The sequence below is a fragment of the Sparus aurata genome, chromosome 12 (genome assembly GCF_900880675.1).
Source record: "Sparus aurata chromosome 12, fSpaAur1.1, whole genome shotgun sequence".
Classification (NCBI taxonomy): domain Eukaryota; kingdom Metazoa; phylum Chordata; class Actinopteri; order Spariformes; family Sparidae; genus Sparus; species Sparus aurata.
This window is the reverse complement of record NC_044198.1, coordinates 20,132,978-20,159,410: the sequence shown is the minus strand read 5'-3', so window position 1 is coordinate 20,159,410 and position 26,433 is coordinate 20,132,978. Positions and strand designations below refer to the sequence as shown.

At 44.4% G+C, this 26,433-nt stretch overlaps 1 protein-coding gene across 12 annotated transcripts in view; it reads right to left on the bottom strand.

Moving 5' to 3' along the window:
- Positions 1-4: 4 nt before the first annotated feature.
- Positions 5-26,433, bottom strand: part of rapgef1b (Rap guanine nucleotide exchange factor (GEF) 1b) — a 45,528-nt gene continuing 19,099 nt past the window's right edge. The window contains exons 2-27 of one of the 12 annotated variants that reach the window (XM_030435130.1): positions 22,707-22,852; positions 21,006-21,184; positions 19,121-19,277; positions 18,940-19,031; positions 18,700-18,858; positions 17,353-17,403; positions 16,683-16,797; positions 16,420-16,570; positions 14,968-15,489; positions 13,932-14,134; positions 11,161-11,322; positions 8,331-8,477; positions 7,803-7,895; positions 6,754-6,839; positions 6,317-6,422; positions 5,518-5,593; positions 5,075-5,159; positions 4,639-4,731; positions 4,153-4,338; positions 2,617-2,701; positions 2,416-2,510; positions 2,217-2,295; positions 2,032-2,133; positions 1,814-1,911; positions 1,486-1,614; positions 5-1,241 (exon numbers count right to left, since the gene is read on the bottom strand). In XM_030435130.1, the coding sequence (XP_030290990.1) occupies positions 1,091-1,241; positions 1,486-1,614; positions 1,814-1,911; positions 2,032-2,133; positions 2,217-2,295; positions 2,416-2,510; positions 2,617-2,701; positions 4,153-4,338; positions 4,639-4,731; positions 5,075-5,159; positions 5,518-5,593; positions 6,317-6,422; positions 6,754-6,839; positions 7,803-7,895; positions 8,331-8,477; positions 11,161-11,322; positions 13,932-14,134; positions 14,968-15,489; positions 16,420-16,570; positions 16,683-16,797; positions 17,353-17,403; positions 18,700-18,858; positions 18,940-19,031; positions 19,121-19,277; positions 21,006-21,184; positions 22,707-22,852 (3,548 nt within the window). In that variant the 3' untranslated portion in view covers positions 5-1,090. Of the gene's footprint in view, positions 1,242-1,485; positions 1,615-1,813; positions 1,912-2,031; positions 2,134-2,216; positions 2,296-2,415; positions 2,511-2,616; positions 2,702-4,152; positions 4,339-4,638; positions 4,732-5,074; positions 5,160-5,517; positions 5,594-6,316; positions 6,423-6,753; positions 6,840-7,802; positions 7,896-8,330; positions 8,478-11,160; positions 11,323-13,931; positions 14,135-14,967; positions 15,490-16,383; positions 16,571-16,682; positions 16,798-17,352; positions 17,404-18,699; positions 18,859-18,939; positions 19,032-19,120; positions 19,278-21,005; positions 21,185-22,706; positions 22,853-26,433 lie in introns of all 12 variants that reach the window. The other 11 variants (XM_030435126.1, XM_030435127.1, XM_030435129.1 and 8 more) reach the window with 11 other exon arrangements.

Genomic DNA, 26,433 nt, shown 5'->3' with positions numbered 1-26,433 from the left:
CGTGTATAGAAACAGAGCTGTTTGTTTTATTGGAGTTTGATAGCACAGTGTGATGTGTTGGTTTTGACCATTATCCCGAAAAGGGATCGAAAAATGATTTTACTACAGCACATTTTGGAATGACAAACACACAAGTCGCCAAGGACTTCAGTCGCACGCAAACACTCGTTCACACGCCGACATGGGACTGGGATGTGATTGTGAACTGCCCGATGGTTCTCTACACCTGAACACGGCACACAATGATTCAGTATGACATACATAGATCACAGCATCTTTAGTAATTTATCTTTTTGTGTTTTTGCTTTGCTTTTTTTTAGTGCACATACATATGGCACTTTGGGAGAAGCTAAGCTCTTCTCATAAGCATAAACATCCTTTTTAAGAACAAAAGGAGCACTGTATATAATACATTTCATAACCATACATGATTCTTACACAAAATGTCTCAAAACAAACTCAGTCTCTAACGGTCATCCCCTCTTCAAGTTCAGATCCCCTCACAGCCCCCCACAGCAGACTCTCGGGTAGGCCGGCCTGCGTCTTGACGTCACAGTTCAGGGCAGGCGGCTCTGGAGGTTCTGCTGTTCGGGGGGGGTGAGTCGAGGAGATGGGTTGCAGAAGATGACCAACAAATGGCACATACATAAAGGAAGAGGAAGGAGCGACTCGAGGAGTAATGGACCATTCAGCTCAATCTCACACACACGCAACAGCTCCACTCTAAAACAGAGAGCCCAGGGAGCAGACTTTGGTTATTTCCGTAGCGTCTCCCTGTCCGCTCTGTGCGACTCGTCACTCCTCCTTGGCAACAGGCCTCCTCCCAGTTTCACCATAGTCACTGAATCTCTTCCCCCGTCTAAACGCCAGAGCCGCAGCAATCCCAATTATAATCTCCCAGAGCCGCGGAGCTCTTTGTAAACCTCGGCCACACTTCAGTCGTCTGTAGTTTGTTCAGCATCCCCCACAATGAGTCTCCCATTAGCTCCAGCGGATAGCTTCCATTCGTCTTTTCTCTCAGTCTGTAGTAAAGTGGAGTTAGTGTCATGAAGCACAGTTGGAGGTCAGTCTTGGAAAAGGCCCACGGGCCCTAGGTCTTCTCCTCGCGGTCCGTCTTGCGCCTGGTGATGTTCCTGGGCTTGATCTTCAGCGACAGCTCCCACAGCGCCTCCTCCGCCAGGTGGTCACTGAAGTCGTTGAAGAATGAGACGATGTCTTCGTTGCGCTTCAGCTCATAATGCCTGCGATGAGAGGAGGTCGAAGTTTGATTAATGCAGTCATTCACTCAGTGAGAAGGAATAAACAGCCTGTGTGGGGATGGCACTGACGCTTTATAATATTAAAACGTAATGAAAGGCGTACATTGTATTTCCTGCCAGTGGCAAACAAATGATGACATTTATTACTGTGATGGATGTCCACAAAGCTCTCTAATAATACATCAGCATTGTGTGCATCCTTCCATCGTACTGTAAGTGGACTTACACTTGCTGGAAGCGCCGCATGCTGTCCAGGATGTTGAACTGCTGCCAGCGTTTGGAGAAGTTGACCTTCCCGTCAATGAGGTCGGGGTTTCCGAGGTGGACGAAGGTCAAGTCCTGGAGAATGAGACCCCTGGAAGATGGAAGAGTCGTGTTAGAGGAGTATTTCACCATTGGAAACATGGCCCTTGCATAAAACTGTGCTGTGTGTGCAGTAGCAATACATAAATATTTTTGAAATAATTGCGACATGACCGGAGAAAACAGAGAAAATCGGTAAAGTTCCTGTTTAAGTTGAGGGCAGACATGCGCATATACATTGGTTTACTTACAGGTACGGGATGCATGGAGGCTCCACTTCAGCCAGAGCAGCTCTGTATGCTCTGAAGGAGGAGGAGCTGTCAATCAACGTGCAATATTCCTCCAATCCCTGAGAGATGGATGAGCAGAAAAGTGTCAGACATAATCATAATACTTCTCTATGATAAATACAGATAGATGTGTAGATTCTGGGATGGAGATCTTTGAAACATCCCCACAATCCTCTCACCTCTGAGGTCTGTTTCTGCCACTCCAGTCTCCTGATGGGGGCAGAGTCCAGGGCGGACAGTATTGCCAAGTAGGAGTTGAAATTATTCAACTTTCTTAAGTGCTGCAAGAAGAAATTTGTATAAATACGTTAAGCAACAATGAAAAGACGTGACAATTAAGATTTTTGAGTCTAATGTGACAAACCTTCATTATCTTTATGAACTTGAGAAGCAGCTTCTCTCTGTCTTGGGCTTTCTCCTGCTGGATTATCAGGGAGCGGACCCTGCAGGGTAAAGAGGAACAACCAGTGTGGTGGTGTCAACATTTATGTGGGCAAGATGGCGTACGAGGGAAGCCAGGAATACCAATTGAGGCCATGAAGCTTGTGGTTTGGGGGTCTTACCAATAGCTCATGTTGTTAAAGTGCTCTGTGAACTGAGTCAGGTTCGGACTCTTCTCCTCATTCTGCTCCTTGGCCCAAAGCAGTACCTCTGGAATCTGAAGGGAAAACAGGAGGAGGAAATGATTGGGTTGGAGCTCGGTGTCCAAACACAATTAATGTCCGTAAACACTGGAGAGGATTAACACAAAGAAGCAACTGTACCTCAATTTTATAGAAAAGCTCAGCATCGAGGAGAGTGAGCTGATCGGCGATCTCATGACTGCGGAAGTCATGGAGAGTTCCAGGCCTGAGAGGACACACAAAGTATTAAGCCTTCCCCTTAAATTTCTTTTTTTTTGCATTACATTAGATGTAGCAGCAGGACTGATAGACAGACCGGACTGAACGAGATCGTTCTATCCGTCTGTGTGGTGCAGCTGAACGTCATTACAGGAAGTTAATCTCAGAGTGTGAATCCAATTGTTTTTCTGCATTTCGAACAAATTCGGGTCGCAGCAGCAGATCATCTCTTCCCATCTCGCTGGTACATTGAGCCTCGCCCGACCCAGCAGGGTAATCAGATTTTATGATCGGCATATTTGATTTGACATGGGATTTTTTATGCTGGATGCCTTTCATGACGCAACCCTCCCTATTTATCCAGTTGTGCAACCTGGAGTTTCTTGTCTTGCCAAGGACATTTCAACATGTGGACAGGAGGGTGTGGGGATTGATCAGCCAACATTGTGATCAGTGATGACTCATTCTTTTTTTAAAAACACATTTGTGATGCATGAATATTAAGTTGTCCCCCTCCTACAGAGAGATTAGTAAAATGAGTGCTATGTTTTGCTGCTTAGTAATTAAAATAACAACAACTGCGTGAGTTTATTGCATGTCACTCTGTGCCAGATGTCTCATAAAATCTTGTTCGCAATCTTGGTTGCAGATTTCATGATATGATTGTGAGGAATGTCAGATTACATATAGAGAGCGGAGGCTTTTTATCACCTCAGGTCATCCATCTGATCTGTTCATGCAGGCAGGGCTTCAAAAAAATACAAGCACCACTACAAAGTACAAATGCCAGTCGAATATGCAAGTGGCTTTAGCAGCTTTTGTAGATTTGCTTCACTCACCAGCCACAGACAGCGGTGATCATTGGGAGTGGCTGGAAAAATGTTCAGTAGTCATTTGGATTAATGACAAAAAGCTTATTTCTTTCCTACTTTCCATTTCTCTATTCAAAAATGCTGCACTGGCCAGGGTATTCCGGTCATTTCCTGTCATGGCCTGATTTCTGACACTGTGTTGCAGTGTTTCTGCTGTTGGTAGAAGATTTTTAACATTTCTTTTTTCCCCAATTGTCCGCTTTCAGCTCAGACGGCCCATAACATTTGTTGGATTTATGCTCATTTTTTTATAATTTCTGAATCCACTTGAAATATATATTGTATTAAGTATCTGAAACATTGATGGTAATGTTGTTTTGATTACTTCAATGTCACATGACCATGATCAAATGTATGCAGGGAAACCGGAAACAACCTCAGGCATCATCCTGATGAAGGCAACATAGCTAAAAATGTTTTGGGGAATCAAGTATGTGGAGAAGAGTTGTGGAGTGTATTTCGATATGAGATTCAGTGGAAACATTATCAAATGTCAAACAAAACACTGTCTGTTATCCACAAAGGTACTGACTGAACACATCCCATACTGGTATCAGAGGAACCCAACCCTGGACCCCAGCAGTACCTTGCAGAGACCCCTCGGGCAGCGAGTGGCTTGAGCGAGTTAGTGTAGCGCAGCAGCTTCTTCTGCTCCACCTTATCCAGGATGTTCTTGCGGAGCACACGGGCGAGGCTGAGCTCGCCGTTGCACACCAGTGTGAACACCAGGTCCATCAGCTGTTTCAAGATGTCCTCCGTCAGTTCCACCAAGCTGGAGGACAGAGGACAGAGAGGAGGCAAAAAGCAATTTAAGTGGTTGTTGTGATAAAACATGAATTAAAGGAAGATTTTGGAACAAAGAGAGCTCTCTGGACGCTCTGACGGAAATGGGGACATCTTTTGTGTTTATAGCGTCAGCAGAATAACAATAAAGCTCTTAGGATGACTGTGTACAAATAAACATAATTTACGCATCCAGTTCACTGTGGGCGAGATAATAAGACTAATATGAGTGACTTTTATTTTTATATTTCAACATCATGATTTTATTAATAAGTTCCATGCTACTCACCACAGCTCATCAACAACACGAACCAGCACAAAGAACGTGTTCTTGCTGACTCGCTTCTTGAAGGTGTCCGGACTGTGGCAGAACCTAGTGTATGTGCTTCGTGGTCAAGGACAATAAAACAATACTGTACGTGTGGAGAGCCAGCTTTAAGATCATTACAGGAAATTCAGGGTTAAAGTTCATGATACCTGGCACACAAACACTCCCAACATTTCATAGTAATTTACTACTGTAACCATCAACAGAGTATTAGGGATGTTCTGGAAGTCTCAATCTTTGATTATTTCTCTTTGAGAGCAAACAAGATAGAGACGTCTTTCCTTAGTAAATAGGGATTCTAAAAAAACAAACATCACCAGGCAAGAAAAACAGCACTTCTGCCAAGAAAACAATGATTAAGTTTAGAGTGACACGTTGAGCAATTTGAAAAGGATATCTGTAGTGTAGCTTCTTAATGAGGTCCTCGGGGGTTATAAAAGTCCTATATGTTGTCAGAAAGGCTTCACAGTACAAAACAAGATCTGTCGAGCAAAAAACAGAGGGGAAAAAGCAGCGTATTTCAGTTGAAGTGCAGCCAAAGTTCCCAATTAACTTACTAAAGCTGAAAGCGCATCATCAAATGTGGAGGCTGCAAACCCGGACCGACACATTACAGAGACAGAGGCTGTCTCAAATGCTCCTCAGGCGAGGAGATAAGTGATAGCACATTAGTCGAACTCAAGAATCAGACTTTACAAATAAAAAATAAATCTGTCTTTGAATAGACAATGAATGCAGGTCTGTCAAATGAGCAAAACAAAGCTGCTCCAGTGACCCTGAAGCCCAGTGACACACAAACACACAGGGTGAGCACGAGTCTTAACGTGGTCTGTACTGTACCTTTGCGGTCTGTTTCTGTAGCGTGGACTAATAGAATATCTCCTGATCCAGCACGAACGTCTGGGCCGTCATCGTTCTGGGGAAAAATAAGGACAGTGAGCGAGATGCGAAGAATTAAGAGGAAATTATTGCCAGACAGAAAGATGGAGAGAGACGGATGAGATTGAGAAATAGAGGAAAAGAGTGGTCAGAGTTGATGTGGAGTGATGCAGTCTAGCCCCAAATGTAGCTTGCACCTTCCCTTCATCTGCTTGTTTTTTTTCCCCTCTCTGAAAGGCCCCCACCTCTCCCTGTCCTGCACCAGCTCCTCTGATGACGAAGAAAAAGTCAGACTTGTGTGTGATAAAAGCCCCGCCACTGCAATATGTCTTCTGAAACAGCTCTAAATGTCATCACAGACTGTGAATCTTCCTGCCGCCTATATCTGATCCCTCCCTATCTGCTTTTGTAAATCATTTCTGTCACATTGCCCCTAACCTTGCAGAGAGGCGAGCAGCATTTTCACACATCTGTCTATCAGACTGCACCACACAGGACAAAAGAGGAGGAGGAGGCGTGGGAGGAGGGCGGTTTCTCAATTTCAGCCGTGCAGTTCCGCCGACTTAACTCCAGAGGGCAGCAGCCGCTATCTGTGGTGGATCTCGGGATCTGATTTCACATCTGAGTGACTCACAGTGACCTTTAGCCTGCGCCGCACTAACAGGATAAAATGTGCTTTGTATGCTGGAGCTGCACGGTTCTGTCACAGCAGATTCCTAAAAACAGGGCATGGTATCAATGATGGACGCTGTTGACTTACTTCTTGTTTTAGTGTTATTCTGCTCATAATCTCCTTGTGGTCTATGAGGGAGAGCTCATCCACGTCTTCCTCGTCGCTCCCAGCCGACTCTGTAGACTTCTGCCTCCTGAAGCAAACACACAAATGTCATCAGCACAGAAACACTCAACACTTTCTAAGACTGTGGTGACCGCAGCCATGTCCCGTGGGGGATGAGTAGATAATGACTGAACTTTCTTTTTTCTGTAAATTTACCCTTTAACTTTTCAACGTCACATCTAGAAGTGACATTTTGAGCTTATGTTCTTTGTCATACTAAGTTATACAAACAGAGATGCCAGATCTACAAATACACATGCTCTGGCCATATAATGGTCACATGTTTAACATGTATAAATACTGTAAACTATTTATTTATGATAGTGTAACTAACAGGATGCGATATTTACGACCCGTACCTCTCCTTGTCCAAAGCCTCTTTGCTGTTGGTGGATGGCATCTGAGGGGTGGGGTCTTGAAGTACATCGTCAGCTGTGATCGTTTCCTAATCAATGCGGGGAAAAGCAATAATCAACATCTGTACTGTAGGTTACATGGAACATCATTGGTGAGTGGTTCCATGCAGTGACAGAAGGCTGGCTACTGATGAGATCGGATTGAACCAACAGTGCATGCTCCACTTCTGGTTGATGAGAGGATGGATGCTTTGTACAAATGTCTGTAGCTCTACGTGTACAAAGGATGTTATCCCTGGACTGAGATCAGGGTTGAAGGTGATGGCAAAATGCAGCTTTTCCTCAGCAACCCAAAAACAGAAAGACACCAGAGGGTAGAACTCACACACACTGAAACTGCACCAAATGTAAAAACTATAAATGCGATCTCACACGCATCCACTCGCTCTCACATACAGTTACACACACCACAGCCCAAACATGCCTAAAATACACCCACAAATGCACGCGCTGGGCCCAAGGGAGTACAAACACAACCACACACACACGTACGCTGTCGCACATGCACAGGAGCACATAAGCTGTTATGGGGGAATGTTATTGGAAAATTGAAAACCAGTGAACCATTGAGAATCCCTTTTAGAGCAGCCCCATGTCAGGTGTTAGATTGGAACAAGGTTAAATGCTCGTTACAGCTGAAGCGCAGCCAGAGAGACAGCAATCACCTCGCCAGGCAGTCAGAGCAGCATACAACATGGACATCTTTCTCCACAGACACCAACCACAGCACATGAGTCCCTTTGCAGGCAAACCTGTGAACCTGAAGTCATGCTCAGTCAGGTTTGGCTGCATTCACATTCCATTTCTGCGCCTTCAGTTCGGGAGATGAATCAATAAGAGCTACTCGACGCAACAGATGATTTTTGCGAGTGATTTTTTGCCAGTCAAACGGCCTCGAATCCCTCGCCGCAATTTCAAATTGATTCATATCCTGAAGTGGTGGGACGCTGCAAATGGAATCGACCTTTCACCCGTGGCGGTCAGCTACTTACTCTGAGGGAGAGAGGCAGCTCCCCATTGGCCTGGCTGGATGAGTACAAGTTGACGTACTCCCCCTCCCCGCCCTCGTCATTCGCGCTCTCGCTCTACGGGAAGAGAGGAGGGACACAAACCCAGGCGTAAGGGAGCGGAGAGAGGGCCAAAGAGCTATCAAGTGTTGATATGTGGGCTAGCCGAGGTTTGGTGTTTGTACAGTGAGCGGCGTGTTTTCCAGCTCACGACCACCAGGTGGCACTGGAGTGCGCCGTTTGTAAAGGTAACAGTATTTGCTGGCAAAAAGAACATGCAGTGCAACATGCTCTACTGGGATTCTTTAAGACCAATAATCAGACAGCAGACAATTTGTGGGCAGTGGTAATTACAACAAGATGCCACTAAGTGAATGAGTCACTATATTAACATCTGAACAACAATAATGAACACCAAAATGTTGTCATCTGCCTGAGGCGTCCAAGTGTCACATTTTATTTTCTGTCGTAGAGATTATTCCTGCTTCCAACATCTATCCTGTGTAAGCTCACCGCTGAGGTGTGGAGAGAGTCAGTGAGAGAAGACTCAGAAGGAAGACAGACAGCCACAGAGCCCACTGAGCCAGCCAGGGAACCGTTGGGCCCGCCCCCGCTGCCATCCAGAATGGTGGCATTGGTCAAGGCAACCTGGTCCAAGCTCTGCGGATTGGTGGAAAGAAACGAAAGCAGGAAAGAGAGAAAAAAAAGAATAGAAATAAAAAAGACAGGACTGAAAGGATCAGAGAGGCGACGATAGAGCAGATAGGAAAAAGAAGGTGAACAATAGGACGGGTTGAAAAAAAAGTGTCTCCAAACCTCTATTAAGCCTGGACTATGAGGGTGATGTGCCTGAACATGAAATGCACTGCACCGCACACACACACACACACTCCCAGTAAATTCAAAACTGGAACCAGTGGTAAAAAAAAAAACATCCCCAGTCTGATAACATGGAGGATGACAAGACAGAAATATTTAACAAGGATAGATAAGCTAGAATCAACTGTGAAGGATGTATGTGCTGTTGAAAGGTGCCTCAACAATGTGTGTGTGTGTGTGTGTGTGTGTGTGTGTGTGTGTGTGTGTGTGTGGCCACTGGAGGAGATGCCTGTCTGCAGGGGAGTTAGTGGTAACCTGTTTTGACACGTTGCACATATCAGCCCCGTTTCAGCATACCAGCATAGAGAGGCTCATACACAGATCACAGATCAACACTGCACACACTCGGGCCAATGCACGCACACACACACACACACACACACACACACAAATCCATGCACGTGTTCATGCACAGACACGCAGGATCAGCTGAAAGTAGAGGACCAAGGGTCGTCCCTTTTTCTTAGCAGCGGTTTTAAAAAAGTGCTGATAAAATTGGGACACCAGCAACACATACACGGGGAGAGACACTTCCACTTTAAAATCAACTCCTGAATATTTCTTTCTCTTTCCATTCCACATATGCAAAGCAGCTTTCCTGGCATTCCTTCCCCTCAAAAAAAACATCATGCCCCAATGAATTGAGGAATGCAAACATTCCACAGAAAACAGACAAATGGGAGGTGTGGAGGTGTGTGTGCATTTCGGGTTGAGGGTGGGGGGGAGGTTGCAGCATGGCGGAGGGTGAATAGGAGGGCTAGACAGATGGGAGAAAGTCGAGAGTGCAGGGACAAGAGACCGACACTGGAGGATGAAGCAGAGAGGAGAGGAGAGGAAGGAAGAGGAGCAGAAACAGGAGGAATGTGTTTTCCATCAGGTCCATCTGGTGCTGCATTCCACTGCAGATATCCTGAGGGAGATCCACACTGGGTGCCTCGCACACCATGGGGTCACCATGGGTCAACCCCTCCCAACATACTGACAAACCACTGTAACAAACTGTCCGAGCCCCAGTGCACCCTAGTGAGTGCAATATAGCATTTATTAACCAGAAGCTAATTCATTAACAAGAACGTGTTGATGGCTGAAATGCTCCAGTTAGACCAACAAAGAGCCATTTTGTTATTTATGATCACAAACTAAATCACAGTCTTTTGTGGTATTTGGATGAGCTGCTCCAGACACACAACTCTCCCAATGCAACGCTGAGGCAAACTGAAAAGAGGCAAAAAGCAGGCCTGTCACGATAACTACATTTTTGTCGTTTGATATTTAGTCCAAGATGTAATGGTGATATAAGATAGTATTGTCATTTTACTGATTTAATTATAATATAATTGCATAAAATCCAAAATAATCTTTCAAAGACCAATTAACTTTTAATTTTGAATATTTAAACAGTGGAAATGAGATGTGAGAAATATATCAAAAGGAGACATATTTTGCTGTTTCAGTTGTTTCCTGTCGTCAAAGTTAAAAAGCCCAAATGGAGCTCCTCTCTCCCACAGAAAAAACCCTGCTCCTGAAGTGCCTCCCCAGTAGTCTGCCTATAATCTATATATATGCCTATAATCATGATAGAAGTGAAGCTAACTGGAAGCTGAAAACAGGACAGAGCTGAGGGAGACATGGTGAGCGGTGCCGACTCAGGCCTGTGTGAAATGACCAATCAGAAAAGACTGGGTATTGGGGAGGCTGGCCTTAAAGAGACAGGAGCTAAAACAAAGGGTCTCAGAGGGGGAATACATTATGGCAACACTGGACAGTATGAGAAAAGTGATGTGTTTTTTTAAGCATTAAAGTGTGTAAACCTACTTTAGTAATAATTAACAATAAAACTAAGAGCCTGAAAATGTTTATAAATAAAAACACATTAGAATGGCTCGAGGGTGTGACTATTTTGGCCGCACACACACCCAAAAATCTGCTGTGTCTGATATTTAGCAAGTCGGATTAAAAAAAATTATTTAGTGCACATACATATACAAGATATGTATGACAAACTGTTTAGGACACGTCAATAACGTAACTATCGCGACAGGCTCAGTAACCGGCTCAAATAATTACCTGTCATGTGGAGGGCTGATAAAGTGCGACACATAAACACACAAACTAGGCTGCACAGTACCACAACACATTCAGCACACTTTAATATAACTAAAAAAAAAAAAATAAAAACAACACACAACAAAACAACTTCACACTGCCAAAACAAATGCACACATGGACGGGTGGATGAGCAAAATCAAGGACCACACAGCAACCAAATGTCCGACCCCTGAGGGACGGCCCGTCCAAGGGGCAGGGGCAGATAAACAGACTGTATCACATATGGAGCACACAGAGGTCAAGCCGCCCCGGGACCAGTCCAGGACCACACAGCACTCACAACGGCGTGAAGAAATGGAGGTGGAGGGATGGCGGTTTAAGCATGGGGGGTTAGGGAGGGGGGGGGGGGACTCACCGTGGGTGTGGTCAAGGACGTTTGACCAATCAGGTAGGAGTTAGAAACGGACATGCTGAGGCCCAGCCCAGAGCCCGCCTCCTCCATGGCCGCGACAGACGGCTGGAGGTGGCAGGAGAGAGAAGAAGAAGAGGAAGAAGAGGGGGAGGAAGAGTGGGAGGCCTGAAACAAAGAGGAAGAAAGAAAGGTAGAAAAGATAGAAAAGAAAGTGAGTGAGAGTAAGTGGGGGTTTTGAGAAGGCAAAGAAGGTAAACAGGGTGTTAGGGGAGAAAAGAGAAGAAGGAAAGGGGACAGTTGATTAAACTAGTAAGCAAGAGTGAATTAGAGCAGATTTAATCAAAGTTCAGCAGCAGAGTGAAGTCAAAGTGGTAAAAGCCGGAGTTCAGTTGTTTTAGTTTTACTGAAGTCTTCCTAGAAAGCACCAATTATTAGAAGGTCATGAGATGAACACAGGTTACACACATTTATTTCTACAATGACACTCCAGTAAACTCTTTGAACGTCACGCTTTACAGAAACCAGGCCAACTACAACACGTTCTAAACCGGGCCAATATCATATCCGCTCTGTTATTTTTTTTCACCCAATTCCTTATCCACGCAGCAGCCGAAATGACTTTTTTTTTTTTTTGCAAAGCCGTGTAAAGTCGCCAAAGCGTGTAAGCCTGGAACATGGGTTTATGGAGGAGGCAAACAGGCTTATTCCACTGGGCCACGAGCTCATCAAGTCCAAAACATGAGGCCAGATTAGGCCTCGCAGCGGGAGCAGAGATGAGTGTGGCTCGACAGTATGCTCAGACAAAAGAATGATAAAAATAAAAGCTGGGCACACGGCTCCAAATACACAGTTGTGGTGGCAGAGAGAGGCCAGCGGACAAAGGGAAAGAAGAAAGGCTCTCTGAGGTGGCCCGGGTAGGCCGCCACTCAGCCAACAAAGTCTATTTTCTTTACCAGGCTGTGACACTGTACATCTGGCTTACCCTGGTGAGGAGTGTCATCCGTTTACTGTCCACAGATGTACTGTCCTCTTCACATCAAAGCTTTAGGCCAACCACAGATCAATTTGTCACCTCAAATATGTATGGCAGGCATTAGTGAGGGGAAAAACAGGCAAGTGTGTCTCATGTGAGACGATTTGGCAAAACAACAGACCATCTAGCAGAGCATCAAATGTTTTGCTGGCTTTGCCGCCTCACAGTGGTGATTATTAAAGGGAAATTCCAGTGCATTTCAACCTGCTGCATTTTCCCTAAATGTGGCCACTGTGACTAGGTAATTGCCCTCTCTGTAAACCAACATGGTTATTCCAGGAGGCTGCTTTCTATAGCCCCTTTTTTACAGCCTGTGCAAGGCAGAAATGTTGCATCCCCTGTGCACGTCTGTTTAAAAAGGTAAGCGGGCGTGACAGGATCGAAGTCTGACGTTTTGATGACGTGTTATTAAGTGCAACCCACAGCCTGGGGATTTAAAAAACTTCAGTTAGCAGCTAACTCACAGAGAACAGCAGCTGAAAATGTCGTGATTAACCACCATATAACATTAAAAGATTGTACATTATTGTTACTGTTTAGAAAGTCCTGCCCTATGCTTATATTGTACATCATTAAATGCAGACACTTCTGTGAAACACTTGACGTCCATTATGCTTCATTTGCTTCCAGAATGCCGGCATTTAATCCTAAAACCAAACACTAATCAAGGCTAAAACACCTTTAGGTAGAATGTTTCATTAGTTGAACACTCAAAAAACTAATCTGTTTCATAAGGACTGTGTGAGTATGGCTTGAACTGATTTGCTTCACACTAGCCAAACAACCAATTGACTGTCATCAGATTCCAGTTCAAATGCTGTGCACCAAACTGTGATTGGTTTATCCAAGTAGTGACATCACATTTTTCTAACTGAGCCCCTCCCACTCCAAACCAGTGAGAAGAACATTAGACAAAAGAAATTCACAAATATCTAACTGAAAATAACAACAGTCAAAACAGCTGTAACTTTTGGCAGACAATAGTGTCAGACCTCATACTGTATCTACTCCTACTTCGGTAAGAAGAAGAGTTTTTTTTCGGGTCTTTATAAATTTAAAACTCACACAGCTCATCACAGTGAGCCCACCCCTGCTACGACCTGTCCAATCGTGTCTCTTCCGCTCTTTCCCCTATGACGCTGTCAGACTCTTGTCTCAATTAACCCAGACACCGACCCAGATTAAGATAAGTGGACTGGATCTGATGTGGGGCTGATAAAGGCTGGTCTTATCTCCTACTAACAACCAAACACCTCCATGCGCGCACAGACGTCTGCCTAGGTTACAAAAACGGTGAATGTGGGAGACAGGGAGATTTAGGTGGGGGGGACTGAAGAGGTGAGAGAGATAACAAAGTTGGAGGAGGCTGGAGAGAAAATTGATGAGGATTACCACTGAAATGTACTTAGCCCCAGAATGCAATCTGCATTCTTTCCCACGTCGGGACGTGCACCGAGCTCTACTGCAGAGGGTCGTTTATATTGTTCACATGCGCCGCTCATTACAACACTTTCTATCACATGATTCTAACTATCTGAAGGCTACACAGCTTCAAAGCTTTGGTCAAAATTTGAGGAAGACGAAGTGAACAATTTCAGGAATCTAAATTACAGCTTTGCTCACACAGTCCAAATTAGTCAACAAAACCATTTCTTGCAAGAGACAGTTACTTTTAACCGTGGCAGTTTAGAGAAGATGCTCTTTAACAAAGTACCAAACTGTACATGCAGAGGTCTCTTACCAGTTGCCTTTGTTTTGGGGGCAGCGCTGGAGGCTGCATTGGCTCATGCACCGAGTCAGTGCTGCTGAAGGAGTCGTTGAAGCCGTAGACCTCCTGGAAGCGTTTGTTGCGCTGCTCGTAGATGCTCTCGCTCTGCGGCATCTGGTAGAAGACGGAGGGCTGAGGCTCGGAGTAGTCTTCGACAAACTGCATGTACTGGAGGACTGGAGGAGGGATATGGATTAGCTGATAAAGAATTTATTGTTTGATTTTGGTTAGGGTTAGGTTAGGTTAGCTAGCAAAGGAAGCAATCTATTGACATTTTATCCGTATTAAAAACTGCAGTTGCACTCAGTAGAGTATGTACCTCCAGTAAGGCCCAGTCCATTCAATCAGGCCTAATCCAATATCAAATAAAACATATATAAATCCGCTAGACCTGGACCTTTTTAGTATCCACAGCAAATTGTACTTTTAGTCAAAATCCACATATTAGTCCCAAGATGACGTCACCCTGATGACATCATCATTTATTTGCTCAGGACTAAGAAAACACCTTCAGAGCCACAGAAGATACAACTACAACTAAATATTCACCAGTAAACCATGATCCATAGACTGAACGTGATGTGTAAAATCGCAATTCAGTCGTGAAGTCATACTTGCACGTAGTCATGCATTGTGACTCACAGGAAGTTGCGACTGTATGGAATGACATAATACAGTAGCTTGACAGGAAGTGATGTAGCAGGTGTGTCAGGAAATGACCAAATGTTGCCCTCTGTGCCCTTGGAGCCGGACCCATTGTAGCACATCCTGGTATTCACTTCCTTCATTCACAGCGTAATATTTCCTTGACATAAGCTATGTTTCAATGAACTAATCACCAAGTGCAGCCAGTGTCCTACTGTCTCATCCTCAATCAACCTCATCCCTTCCTTTATTCTTCCCTACATTAGATTCTTTGTCTCTTTCTTTGCCTCATTTAAAGGATTTCTTCCTTGCCTTCATCGCTCCTTAATTATGTCCCCCTATCCCTTTCTTTTCCCTCACTTACTGTGTCTGCTTTTCTTTTCTGGCAGTGGCGGTGGGCTGGCGGGGACATCTGCATTCTCGCTGGCTATGTACTGGGCGACGAACACGCCCCCATTTGTCTGGGGCATGGGTGAAATGGGTGTGAAAAGGGGAAATGGCGGTGTAGGGTGTCGCTCCTCTTCTGACAAGTTGTCATATTGGGAGGGGTAGCGTTCGTACAGCACCCTGGATCCTGCGTCAGGGAAGGGCGGCGTCTGTGTGCTGCGCCGCTTCTTCTGGGGCAGGGCAGGAGGTGCGCTGATGCGGGACTGTAAGGGATTGGTTTGATTGGGCTGTGGGGTCCAGTATTCAGGCTGCTGCTGGGGCGGAGGAGCGCTGAAGCGAGGATGTGAGGGATGCTGTCCGGGGACTGGGGAAGAGGACTCGCTGTGAGACTCAGGCAGGGGGCTCAGGCACCCTCCCACTGGTATTGGGGGTAGGTTATCCCCAACTGACAAGTCCTGGTGGAGGAAGTCATAATCCGGGTCGTAAGTCTCTGTGTTGTCTGAAAAGGGAAAGAAAAGGTACAAATGATACTTTGATTCATCATACATTCAGACTGAATCAACAACTCGAGTGGAACTTAAACAACTTGATAAGATGAACAGCTTTAATGACACACAATAGCAAATGTTTGTTAGGTTCCAATAACTGGTTTCATTGCCGCTAAATACCAAGATTTGATCAGCTCTGACCTTAATCAATCTTCTTTTAATCCGTTATGTCCCCTACCTGTTCTTAAGTAGAGTAAGACCAGTGCAGAAAAATATTAAGGTAACATAAGTAGGACTCATATCTATAACCAACCTGGAATACCACCTTTAAAATGACACCAGCGGTTGACTTCATTAGCTGGAGCTTACCGACTCTAATCCTGTTATGGTTACAGTATACGGAAACTTTTGGGCGCAGTCTGGTTAATGTGATCTTTCCAGGCCGGTGTCTCGGTGTGTGGTTTGTGAGTGAAAAGAAACATCACTCCACAGCGCCACTCTATGACCGCAAATGGACCGTGTGTTTCTGTAGTTCAACCAGAACAGCACATGTCAAATGCAGGAGAGTCTCTTAATTAAAACCTTTAAATATTTTAAACTTAAATGGTTATGCATCTGGATCTTTAGTACTACTAATCAACATTTCATATTCCATGCTGCTTAACACCATGTTTAATGTTAGCATTAAATGGACCACAAGTAAATATGTAGCTAACGAACACCGATTAAATATCTATGTTGAATCTTTGAAATTGGTCTTTCATAACTTTAATTGATAAAAAAATTATGAAAGCCTTGCCTTATCAAATTCAAAAGGATTTGAATTAAATAACAGGATCTGATGCTAGATTTAGATTTGATTAAATGCTATAGAACCCCAACCATCTGTTTGTCTGTGGTCTTACCAAGTGTCTCACAGCTGGTGTTACGGGAACACTGACCGCTATCCTGCTCCATGGATGAGAGCTGCTCATCAGACTTGCTGAGTTTCCCCATGCTGCTGCACGGAGACAGTCGTGGAGAGTCACCGCCATAGGACTGGCTCCCCCCAGAGAAACGCCTCTGAAGAATCTCTTGCTCATAGTCCTGCTGCTGCACAGACAAAGAAAGAAAGTTAGGATTATTAATTTATTTCCCGTACATGAAGTTGATGTGTTGTCAAACTGGCACCGAAGTTACCACATAATGGACCATAGTCCCTCACCTGTCTGTGGACACTGCAGGGCAGACTGGAGCCACGGCTCATTGGGGCGACCACTGCGACCCGTGTAGGCGAAGGGGCTGACTGACGCTTCTTTGGTGGAAGGGCAGGTGGAGGGCTATTGATAGATAAACAGAAATAGCACAGTGAAATAACAGAAATGTCGGATGTTTCTACTGTGTGCCAGAGGCAAAGTCAATACAGACAATCGTGCAAGCACGCAAACACAGCTGTCTCTGACATGTACAAACACAAACCCATGTATGAATACATGAACACACACATTATCATCCCGCCTATGGGGTAGTGGGATGAAAGTGAGGGTGTTTCACGTTATTCTCTCTCTCAGCTATGACATGAAGCTGTCCTGCTTGTCAGTCCTAAATTCTCAGTGAGTTAATACCAGGTCAAAATGGGGACGGAGAGCGGAAACAAAAGGCACCATGATATGGAGGCCAGCGAAAAAGACACGGCATAGGTCAGTCACACACTCTCATGCACTGGACCGTCTTCTGATTGGATGATGAATTCTTCAGGGGATGCCCAGGATGACACAAACTTTGGGATAATGCAACCATGCAGGTCGAAAACACTTTCATCCAATCCAGAAGCTTTATGGGGGTCTAGGGTGGGATGTTACAATGAGGACAGATGATCCTATGGGCTAACATACTTCTCCTTCTGAGAGGGTCTCCTTTGGCCAGCGTCAGCACTCAACTGCGCTCTGTTCCCAGAATCCAAAGGGAAACCAAAGATGAAACAAATTGAGAGAGACAGCAGAAAGAGTGAGGCAGGAAGAGACAGAGCAACAAACAAACCAAAGTGCACTTTATTTAAACCTAAAGTGTGAAAGTTGAAGGATTGTGAAGAATTTGGAATTTGGAACATTAGGAGCGACAGTTCTGCAGCTGGATCGCATCGGAAAGGACTATAAAACTACAAACGCTTCACACCAAAATGTTTTTGATTTTCAAAATCAAAATGGTCCAGATCACTGAACATAAAAAAACAGAAATCCCCCGTACATACCCACATCCTAAAAGCCCTTTTTATTCCTCATTTAATATTTGTGAAACATGTTTCACAGATGTTTAAAGATAAGTTAACCTGGAATGCAGATTGGTCACTTCTGCTTTTATGATTACAGTGGAAAAGGCCACAATGTTTCTGTGGTCCTTTTTCCCTCTTTGGATGGAGACGAAACGAAATAAAAAGAAAAACCCTGAACCAGGACTGTGCGATACGACGATGCATATCATGTGACGACAGAGAAATGTCCATCATTTAGTGGTGTGCTCTGTTGTTTGGTTGCGTTACAAATCCCACTCTTTATGGCGGTATCTGTCATCATTTGGACTTTGTGTAGTTACACATGGCACGCAGATGCAGACAGAATATCTGAATGACGGACACACAAACAAACATGGAGGACAGTGAATGCGACACAGAATGGGGTAATTCCCATCAGGGGAAGTACTTCGACCAGCCAAGACAAAATGGATGTTATTTGGATATGAAAAGTTTGACACAGAGCAAAAAAACAGAGTGGTCCACGTCACAGTCTCAAACACCTACGCAAGAATCATGTCAAACTGTACCTTTTTATATTAAATATCTTTTATAGATGCTTAATTCAACATGAGTAAGTTTCTATGTATGTCATTAATTCCTTAAAATCGTTCATTAATTGTCTCGACAGAAAATGTCCTATATTGTGTTTGATATTGTTACCCTCATATGAAATATCCTAGATTGGGATATGAGAATTTGGTCCTATCGCACAGCCCTAACTTGAGGAAGAATCTCAACCTTGACTCCAGAACAAATAGAGCTACATGACGTACCGGTACTTTAGTAACAGTTTATGTTCATATTTCAGCCAACCATTAACTTTCCCTCTGACCAAACCAAGACCAGAATTAACACAGTTGCATCCATTAACTGAATCTCTAAATAAAAAGGATGCAGCATATCACCAAAGTAGCGGTAGTGTGTGTGTGTTTGTGTGTTTCGTCCTCACCTGAGCTCTGCCATTTTGGCCTCAGGAAGCGGAGGTTTGGGAGGGGCTACGTCCTCATCTGCTGTGTCAGAGGCAGCCTCTGCAGGGGTAGCTGCCGGAGCTGTCTTATTCGAGACCTCCTGCTCCCGATCTATCAAGGGCATCTCCGATGACACGCTGCTACACAGATAAAAGCTGTCTGAGTGAATGAACTACTCAGTGTGGCTGAATGAGTACGTTTGTATTCTGGAGAGCACTCACCTCTCTGCTGTGGTAATAGCAGGTGGTGCAGGTTTGTTCGGGGTGGTGGGTGACGGCTGCTCCTGTTTCTCTATGGTCAACTTTACCAGTTCCTGTTATTAGAAGGACAACAGCTTTAGTGGTGCTAGAGAAGGACATAGAGAACACTGTTTTAATTTCCTCCATGAGCAAAGGGGCCTACCTTTACTCCATCCAATACTGCTTTGATGACACTGGTGACAGAGGCAACATTTTCCTTGTCCTCCAGGTCAATGCCATCCAGCATCACCTGGTCCGCCCAACGTATGAGGTTGGCCAGACTCTGATACACACGGTTGTGGCACGAAGACAGCGCCGAACTGTTGAAAGGATGTGAGAATAGCATTGGGCCAAGGGTAAGAGTAGCCACAGCAATGAGAGGGAGAAAAAGAAATGGAAACCAGAGGTGCAGAAAGGTGGATGATTCAAGACGACACAACAGAGGGGTGTGAAAAAAGCAATGGGACAAGGCACATCTTAGACTGGAGGTGATAACAATCACACAGAATCAAGAGCACATGATACACTTCCATATATCTATCATCTATTTAAGCTACATATTTAGGAAGTGGAGGTATGCCTGACTACAAGCTTGGAGATAAGCTAGCTAGTCCAGACAGAAGTATGTGTATAACCACACAAGCGAAGCGGGGGTGTTGTTCCTGCCTGTAGTGAACAGTGCGCGCCAAGGTGTGGCACAGGCCTGTTACAACATGCTGCATCTGAATCACAGTGCTGGAATACCCATCCACTGTCTGCACAGCTCTGCCCTACAGTGAGTAGGAGACAACTGTGGCTACGCAGGGTTAGCAGAAAGATTTGAGGGATGGTGGAGCAGTTGGAAGGGTGGAGCGGTTTGACCCAGAAAGACTAGGCAAGCGAAGTGCTATAGGTTAAAATGGGAATTAGTAAAAATAGTGATATTATAATGAAATCTGCGACTACGAGTGACCACTCAGTGTGAGTAGAGTTTGCAGATAAGAGATTGATAGCTAACCTTTTTGGCAAATAAGGGCTTTAATCAACTTAACAGTGCCAAGGCAGCGGGTAGGAGTAACACCCACTGTTGACCTAGTTATTTGACAATATTGATTTAAATCACTGCAAACAATCCAACACTGCAGTGTGTGGTGCATGTTTAGCAGAAAGGCAAAAAACCTCTTCTAAGCATCTTTCAGTTAACAAATTGGTTAAATTCATCTTCCAATGTTTTTCACACAATAGTAACTTGATGTACAGTAGTGTATTTGCCAAAAAGACAAACTTCTACTGTGATCTACTGGGGTTTGACTACATCAGACTGAGGTCAAATCCCCAGAGATGGCCGCTTCTCAACGCTGCAGCAGCGATCCATCAATTGGCTCTAAACACAGGGCTGTGAGATACAAAATCTGTCACCTCTGACCTCCATACCTTCATCTGTACTGACGGATGGGGAAAGGCACAAAGACAAAGACAGAGAAGTTCTAACATGTCCTGACAGTCCAAACACAACTGCAGCTAGGGTTACTTTCACAGAGAGGGTTTACTTTACCCTGAGGGGAAGGAAAAACAGACTGAGTTTATCAGTTCATACATCCTGAAGGTGAAATTAATTTCCGATAATTGCCACATCGACTGTGAGTAACACATAAATGTAATTTTTAAGGGCTTCAGGCATCAAGTGCAGGAAGCCTTGAGGTGAGAGATGTTGTCTCCTACAACATATCATCAATCTTCACGAGCAGCTCAGTGAGTGGTAGTCGACATGATGCTAGTTCTGACACGTCCTGCATGCATTCCAGCTACGTTATAGGTCACGTCAAGAGGCAAGAATGGTGAGAATGTATCAACAAATGGTTCATAGTGAATTATTACATCAGTAGTAGGAACGGAACAAGTGATGGAGGGTCATACAATAATACTACTGTGACAAAAAAGGACTTCATTTATGTATATTTTTTTAACGCATCGGAAATATTTTATCTTGTGCTATAAACCACAGGGGCGAGCAGGATTGGCAGCTAACAAATGTGAACCAAAATCTTTACATAAAACATGACACTCACCTGTGCTGTATCCTGGCCTCGACCTGAACCAGAGGCAGAATGGCCTCAAGCACTTTGCTGGCAGAGCCTGGAAGCATCTCGAGCACCTTCTTCTCCACAACCATCTTGTCCACGATTGTCTTGAAGTAGCGCAAGGCACTGACTACCTCCTTCTCGTGCTCCTCCAGCCGACTAACCTTCTAGAAAAACAAAGCAGTAACACAGAACAGCAACTTAGAATTGTACAACCAAACAACTTTAATGATGATTACGAACACTTGACAGGATTTTTTAAAGGACCCATATTGTAGAATATGAGATTTCCATTCCTTTTTCAATAATAAAGCAGGTCTCCATCCTAAATACTGTGAAAGGATGAAAACATTCAACCCATGGGGAAATGCACACAGACCACATTCTGAAAATGTGTATTTAAACAAGCAGTCAGCACTTCCTGTAAATATATGATGTCACAACCACCCTCACCGCCCACAACATTGCCCCAAGAAATGGCCATGGTTGCAAAAACATGTCTGTGCTGAGGCAGAAACAAGGTGAGCAGTGCTTGCTTAGGCCTGCGAGAGTCGACTGATCAGAGCACTTAACAGTACACTCACCAACTGAGCGATTGCTTTATAAAACATGCAGCCTTATAGTAGGCTGATGTAATCAGGCCCTTTACAAGTGCAGCAAAGCAAAATGATGCAATTTTGCAAAACCTGGGTTCAATACCTTGAAATATAGAGAGATGAGGGTACAGGGACAAGTATATGGCAGTAAATTCTTAAATTGGTGTATGGTAATACACATTGAATAGCTGACATATTGGTCCAGAGCTAAAATACGTATATTTGATCAAACATCAACTCTGTTCCTTGATTGTGTATAACCTAGAATATCTTACATATTCTGGAAGATACTTCCTATAGAAATGATGGCTGAATTCTGAGGCGTGGCTGCATATTTTTTTCCTCGTGACACCCCATCATCCAAGTTTGTGCTGTGCTACGTGTATGAAATTGGAGGGACTGTATAAAGCGTTTTCCCAGAGGTATCTGGTATCAGATAAATGTAAAAATCTGTGAATATTTGAATATGGACAGTATGAGAAACGTGTTTTATGAACATTAAAGCAAATTAATATTTTTTTTCACCCAAAATACAATATGAACATGAAACCTAATATGGGACTTTAAACACCATAAACAGTAAGCAGTGAAATACTTTCAACACCCCGTTTAGTATTTGGACCATCACAACAGTCTGGGCTCTTTGCTGTGGTTCTATTTTTCCCATGGTTTGCAGTTCAAAGCACTATCTATCAAGTGATGTGGCTTGGAGCCATGTTGGTACTACAGCAACGGGCTCTTTCAGCTTCTCTAGTCTCTCACAGCAGGACTGTTGGGGAATATACTCATTACACCAAAAGCCTTAAGAGGGAGCGGAGGAGTTCATTCAGGAAGCGGCCCAGTTCCATTCATGTCTTTATAGGTTTAGACACCTGCTGTAGCACAGCCAGCCGCCACAGCGACTGGGAAGCTGTGGGAACCAGCAGGGAGGACTTGCACACACACAGACACAATGGAGTACAGGAGCACAAAACATAAGACAGGAAGACAATCGTTTCACAAATAGGCAAACAAACACACTGAACAAGGCGGGAAAGAGGTGGATTTCCCACAACACGCAATTATAATTTCTGCTACATGACCGCACACACACCTTGTTGGTAGGTTTCTCTGTACTCTTGGCTGCTGGCTCGGGCTGCAGTTGCTTGCCCTTCTTGGAAGGAGTCCTCTTGATCTTGGGAGAGTGGAACTTGTCCATCAGCTTCATGGTGAAGGAGGACAGATGGGACCTCTGCGAGTCTGTGGACGGAGGGAAAACAGAAAAGGTTGAGTGGTCAGTCGAGGAGGGTAGATATTGTCAGGGGGAGAATGGAAATGAGATAAAACCAGATGGCACAGTGAAGTGTTGATGTCACTATCACACAATGCCACTCATCTGTGAAGAGCTCAACACCAGCGACAAGAACAAGACTGGTATTTTAAAGGAAAGGAAAACATCATTTGCATATCCATTTCTAGGTATTTTTAACACCCACATTTCATTTGATCTCTTTTGCTTCCACCGATCAATCTGCAGAACAGGCACAGTCATAGAGCCTCTTCCAGCAGATGTGTAAGCGCACACAGAGAGAGACAAGGACAGAGCAGAAGAGTGTGTTTATAATAAAATACTCTGGTAAGTGCTGAGATGAAAATTGCTTTATGGTACATAATTGAGAGAGGCTTCATAACAGAAGAGTAATTTAGCAGAAGCCCACTCGTTCACTGTAGAGAGTGCTGATTGCATCTGGGGAAGAGAAGAGTCCCCCGCTCTGTTGATCCCAGGAGAATTGACTGCTCGCTCGCTGTCTTTCCCTTCACCTCTCTGCCCCCCCTCCCTCTATCTCCACACCAAACTCAGAGGATAAATACTAATAACAGTGTAGGGAGTCTGTTGGAAGCATGGGTGTTATCAGCAACAACATTACACCTGTACCCAGTGTAATCTCCCCCCAGCTTGATGGCAGCAGGATCTGACAGTTGGTCAATGGCTTACCCACCTATTGACTATAAGATATACTAATTTTTAGGGCATTTATTCCAATTTAAAATCCCTTTCTTTTCCCCAAAAACAGGCAGAATCCTTCTGGGTTGATATAAATGTGTAAATGATATAAATGACAAATGCACAATTTTGTGTTTGTAATGAACTTGAATATTATTCTTCCTTTGTTTAGAAGAAAGCAAGTTTATTTTGAAAGGACACTATGCATACAGTAAATGGAAATGGACAGTAAGAACTTAGTAAGAAACAGGACTAGTGGGACTTTTGAGTGTGTTTTGTGTTTGGCTGGCACATATAGATCACTTTCACCTATTCTTTAAAATAGAACCCCATAGAAAGTGAATAACATGGCGAAAAAACAAGCAAAAGAGAAACACTGAATCCTGAATAGCAATCATCAGCAGAAACACGCCTCAAACTAGACGTTCAGCCGGGCGGTGCTTTCATCTGCACCATCGATCCACATGCCATGCACATATCCACCCTACTGTTGTTTCCCTCCACCCCTAATCCTCATCATCCCTCAGTCGGAGCAAAAGCCAAAGTTTGCTGAGGCAGCCAAGGACGGCTCTGTGTGTGTCATTAAAAATGTTGATGAGAACGCTTCCAGCGGAGTTTCCTGCTGATACATGTGATGAGGCATGCATGCCCCCTCCGGCTCTGGTTTTACACTGCACTTTTTATCTCGATGTGCAAAAATAAATCGACACTGGCTGTTCCGCAGGTTACTAATGGTGCGTGGCTGATTCAATAAACTAAGTTACTGGATATCTCATGACTGCGGTGTCACCTTTAATCTGCATTTGACCTACTTCTTAACATCCAAATAGGTTAAATCTCTCGCATACATGTGTAAGGCGAACTTATTACTACATTCATGTCAGCTCCGTTAACTGTTACATGACGTGCACAGGCCTGATGTAGACTTTTTGTAAACTTTATTAGTAGCCCAGTTATGTCACTGCAGAGGTAAACCCACCATACAACAGTCTCCTCGTGTTGGTGTTAAAAGGTGTGTGTGATCTCCTTTTTCCAATTCACACCATTGGTGGAATAAAGAGATACAAACTCAGCTTGTCGGCCAGACACAGCGAAGACCCTGCGACAACCTGCTCATCTCAACAGCTGTCTGGATCAATACTCTGTAGCTCGGCCACAGGGGATGCTGTGCTGCTTTACTGCACCTAAATAGAGTCAGAACAGCAATGCTAGGGCTGACGGTGTGAGAGGATAGTTGTTGTTGTATCCTGAGGCTATACGTACCTGTGTAAGCCAATTTTGCCGCATTCTAGGGTGCTATCCTGGCAAGGTTTCACACTATGGCAGAGTGCAGAGCGACCCGTATGCGTTTGATTGCGCAGCGGGCCTCCATATGGATTTAGTCTCACATAATCCTATCTGTTTGACCTTGTTTCCCCCGAATCCCTGGCACAAGTGTGGGGACTGTGGCTAACATCACAACATGCTGTCCCAAAAGGACTATGTGTGAGTTTACAGCTGCAACCCAAAGTCCCAGAGTTGAGAAGCAGTGACATCAGCACAATGAGTCACCGCCATGATCGATACAGCTGGTCCCTCAGACACCATTGCAGCGCCCGTGGCTCAGCTGTTTATCATCCACACGGGGCTGGTCCCCCGTCTCCTTTGCTTCCTATTCAGTTCCCCAACACCTCCCTCTCGCTTCATTTCTCAGAAAAAAAAAACCACCTCCACCCGCCTTCCCTCTAGAGTTCGCTGGAAGTCTGGCTCAGCATGGAAATGACATCATCAAGCGAAAGAAATGAACAGTGTGAAAGAGAGAAATTCAGTCAGAGGGAGAGAATACAGTGAACACAGTGAAGTGCTCTGTTATAGTCATGTACGCCTCTCAGCGTCCACCCTCCACTCCTCCACCAGAGACGGGCCGGCCATCCCCTCCCAGCTTTCCCCAGCTGCCTGCCTGCTGCCGTCCAGAGTTATGAGGTGGTGATGTCATTGGTTGTAATGTCTCTTACACTGAATCTGACTAGCCCTGGACTCAAAGACCGAAAGAAGCCTCACAGTGAAAGCATTTCTTTTCCTTAATTTTTTTCAGCTGCCTATGTTGAAACACGCCTTCATGCTGGTGTGGCTCTTTGTGGCCAATATTTGGGTTTTTAGTGAACAAAGAAGAGCTGCAAACCGATGCTGTAATATACTGTAAAATTGAACCAATTGTCCATAATACTTTTTTTAAATTGTTGATGCCTGCTAATGGCTCCCAATGTTCTTTCCCATTCCATATAAATACAGCGCAATACAGCAGCAGAGGCGGCCTGGTAAACAGTAAAGTGTGGTTACACTTCCATAAAGGGTGAGGTTTGTCTCCTCTGTTGTAAGCTGCAACAGTCCCACAGAGATCTGAACACACAGACACACACACACACACACACACACACACACACACACACACACACACACACACACACACACACACACACCTCCCCCGAGCCTCACTATATTGTACTGCAACCTCACAGCAGTCACTTGCAGAATACAGACAGTGCGATGACTTTACAGTTCTACAATCAAAGGTTTCGTGAATATCATAGCGCTACACCATTAAATAATAAACAGTTTCTTTGTTTGTCTTTCTAGTTTTGCAGATTACTCAAGATGCTATGAAGGGCGCAGGAAATAGAAAATAAATCAGGGAGTCACTAAAATCAGATAAAGAACAAATGGAGAAAGATTTAGTATGTAAATATCTTTTGGAGGCGTTTAAATTGCCTTAACACTTTGCTTCTTTTTAAAGGCCCTGGGGATGTTTAAAACAAACACTCTGGTCTGAACGACTCTGCAACAAAGCCTGGGAGAG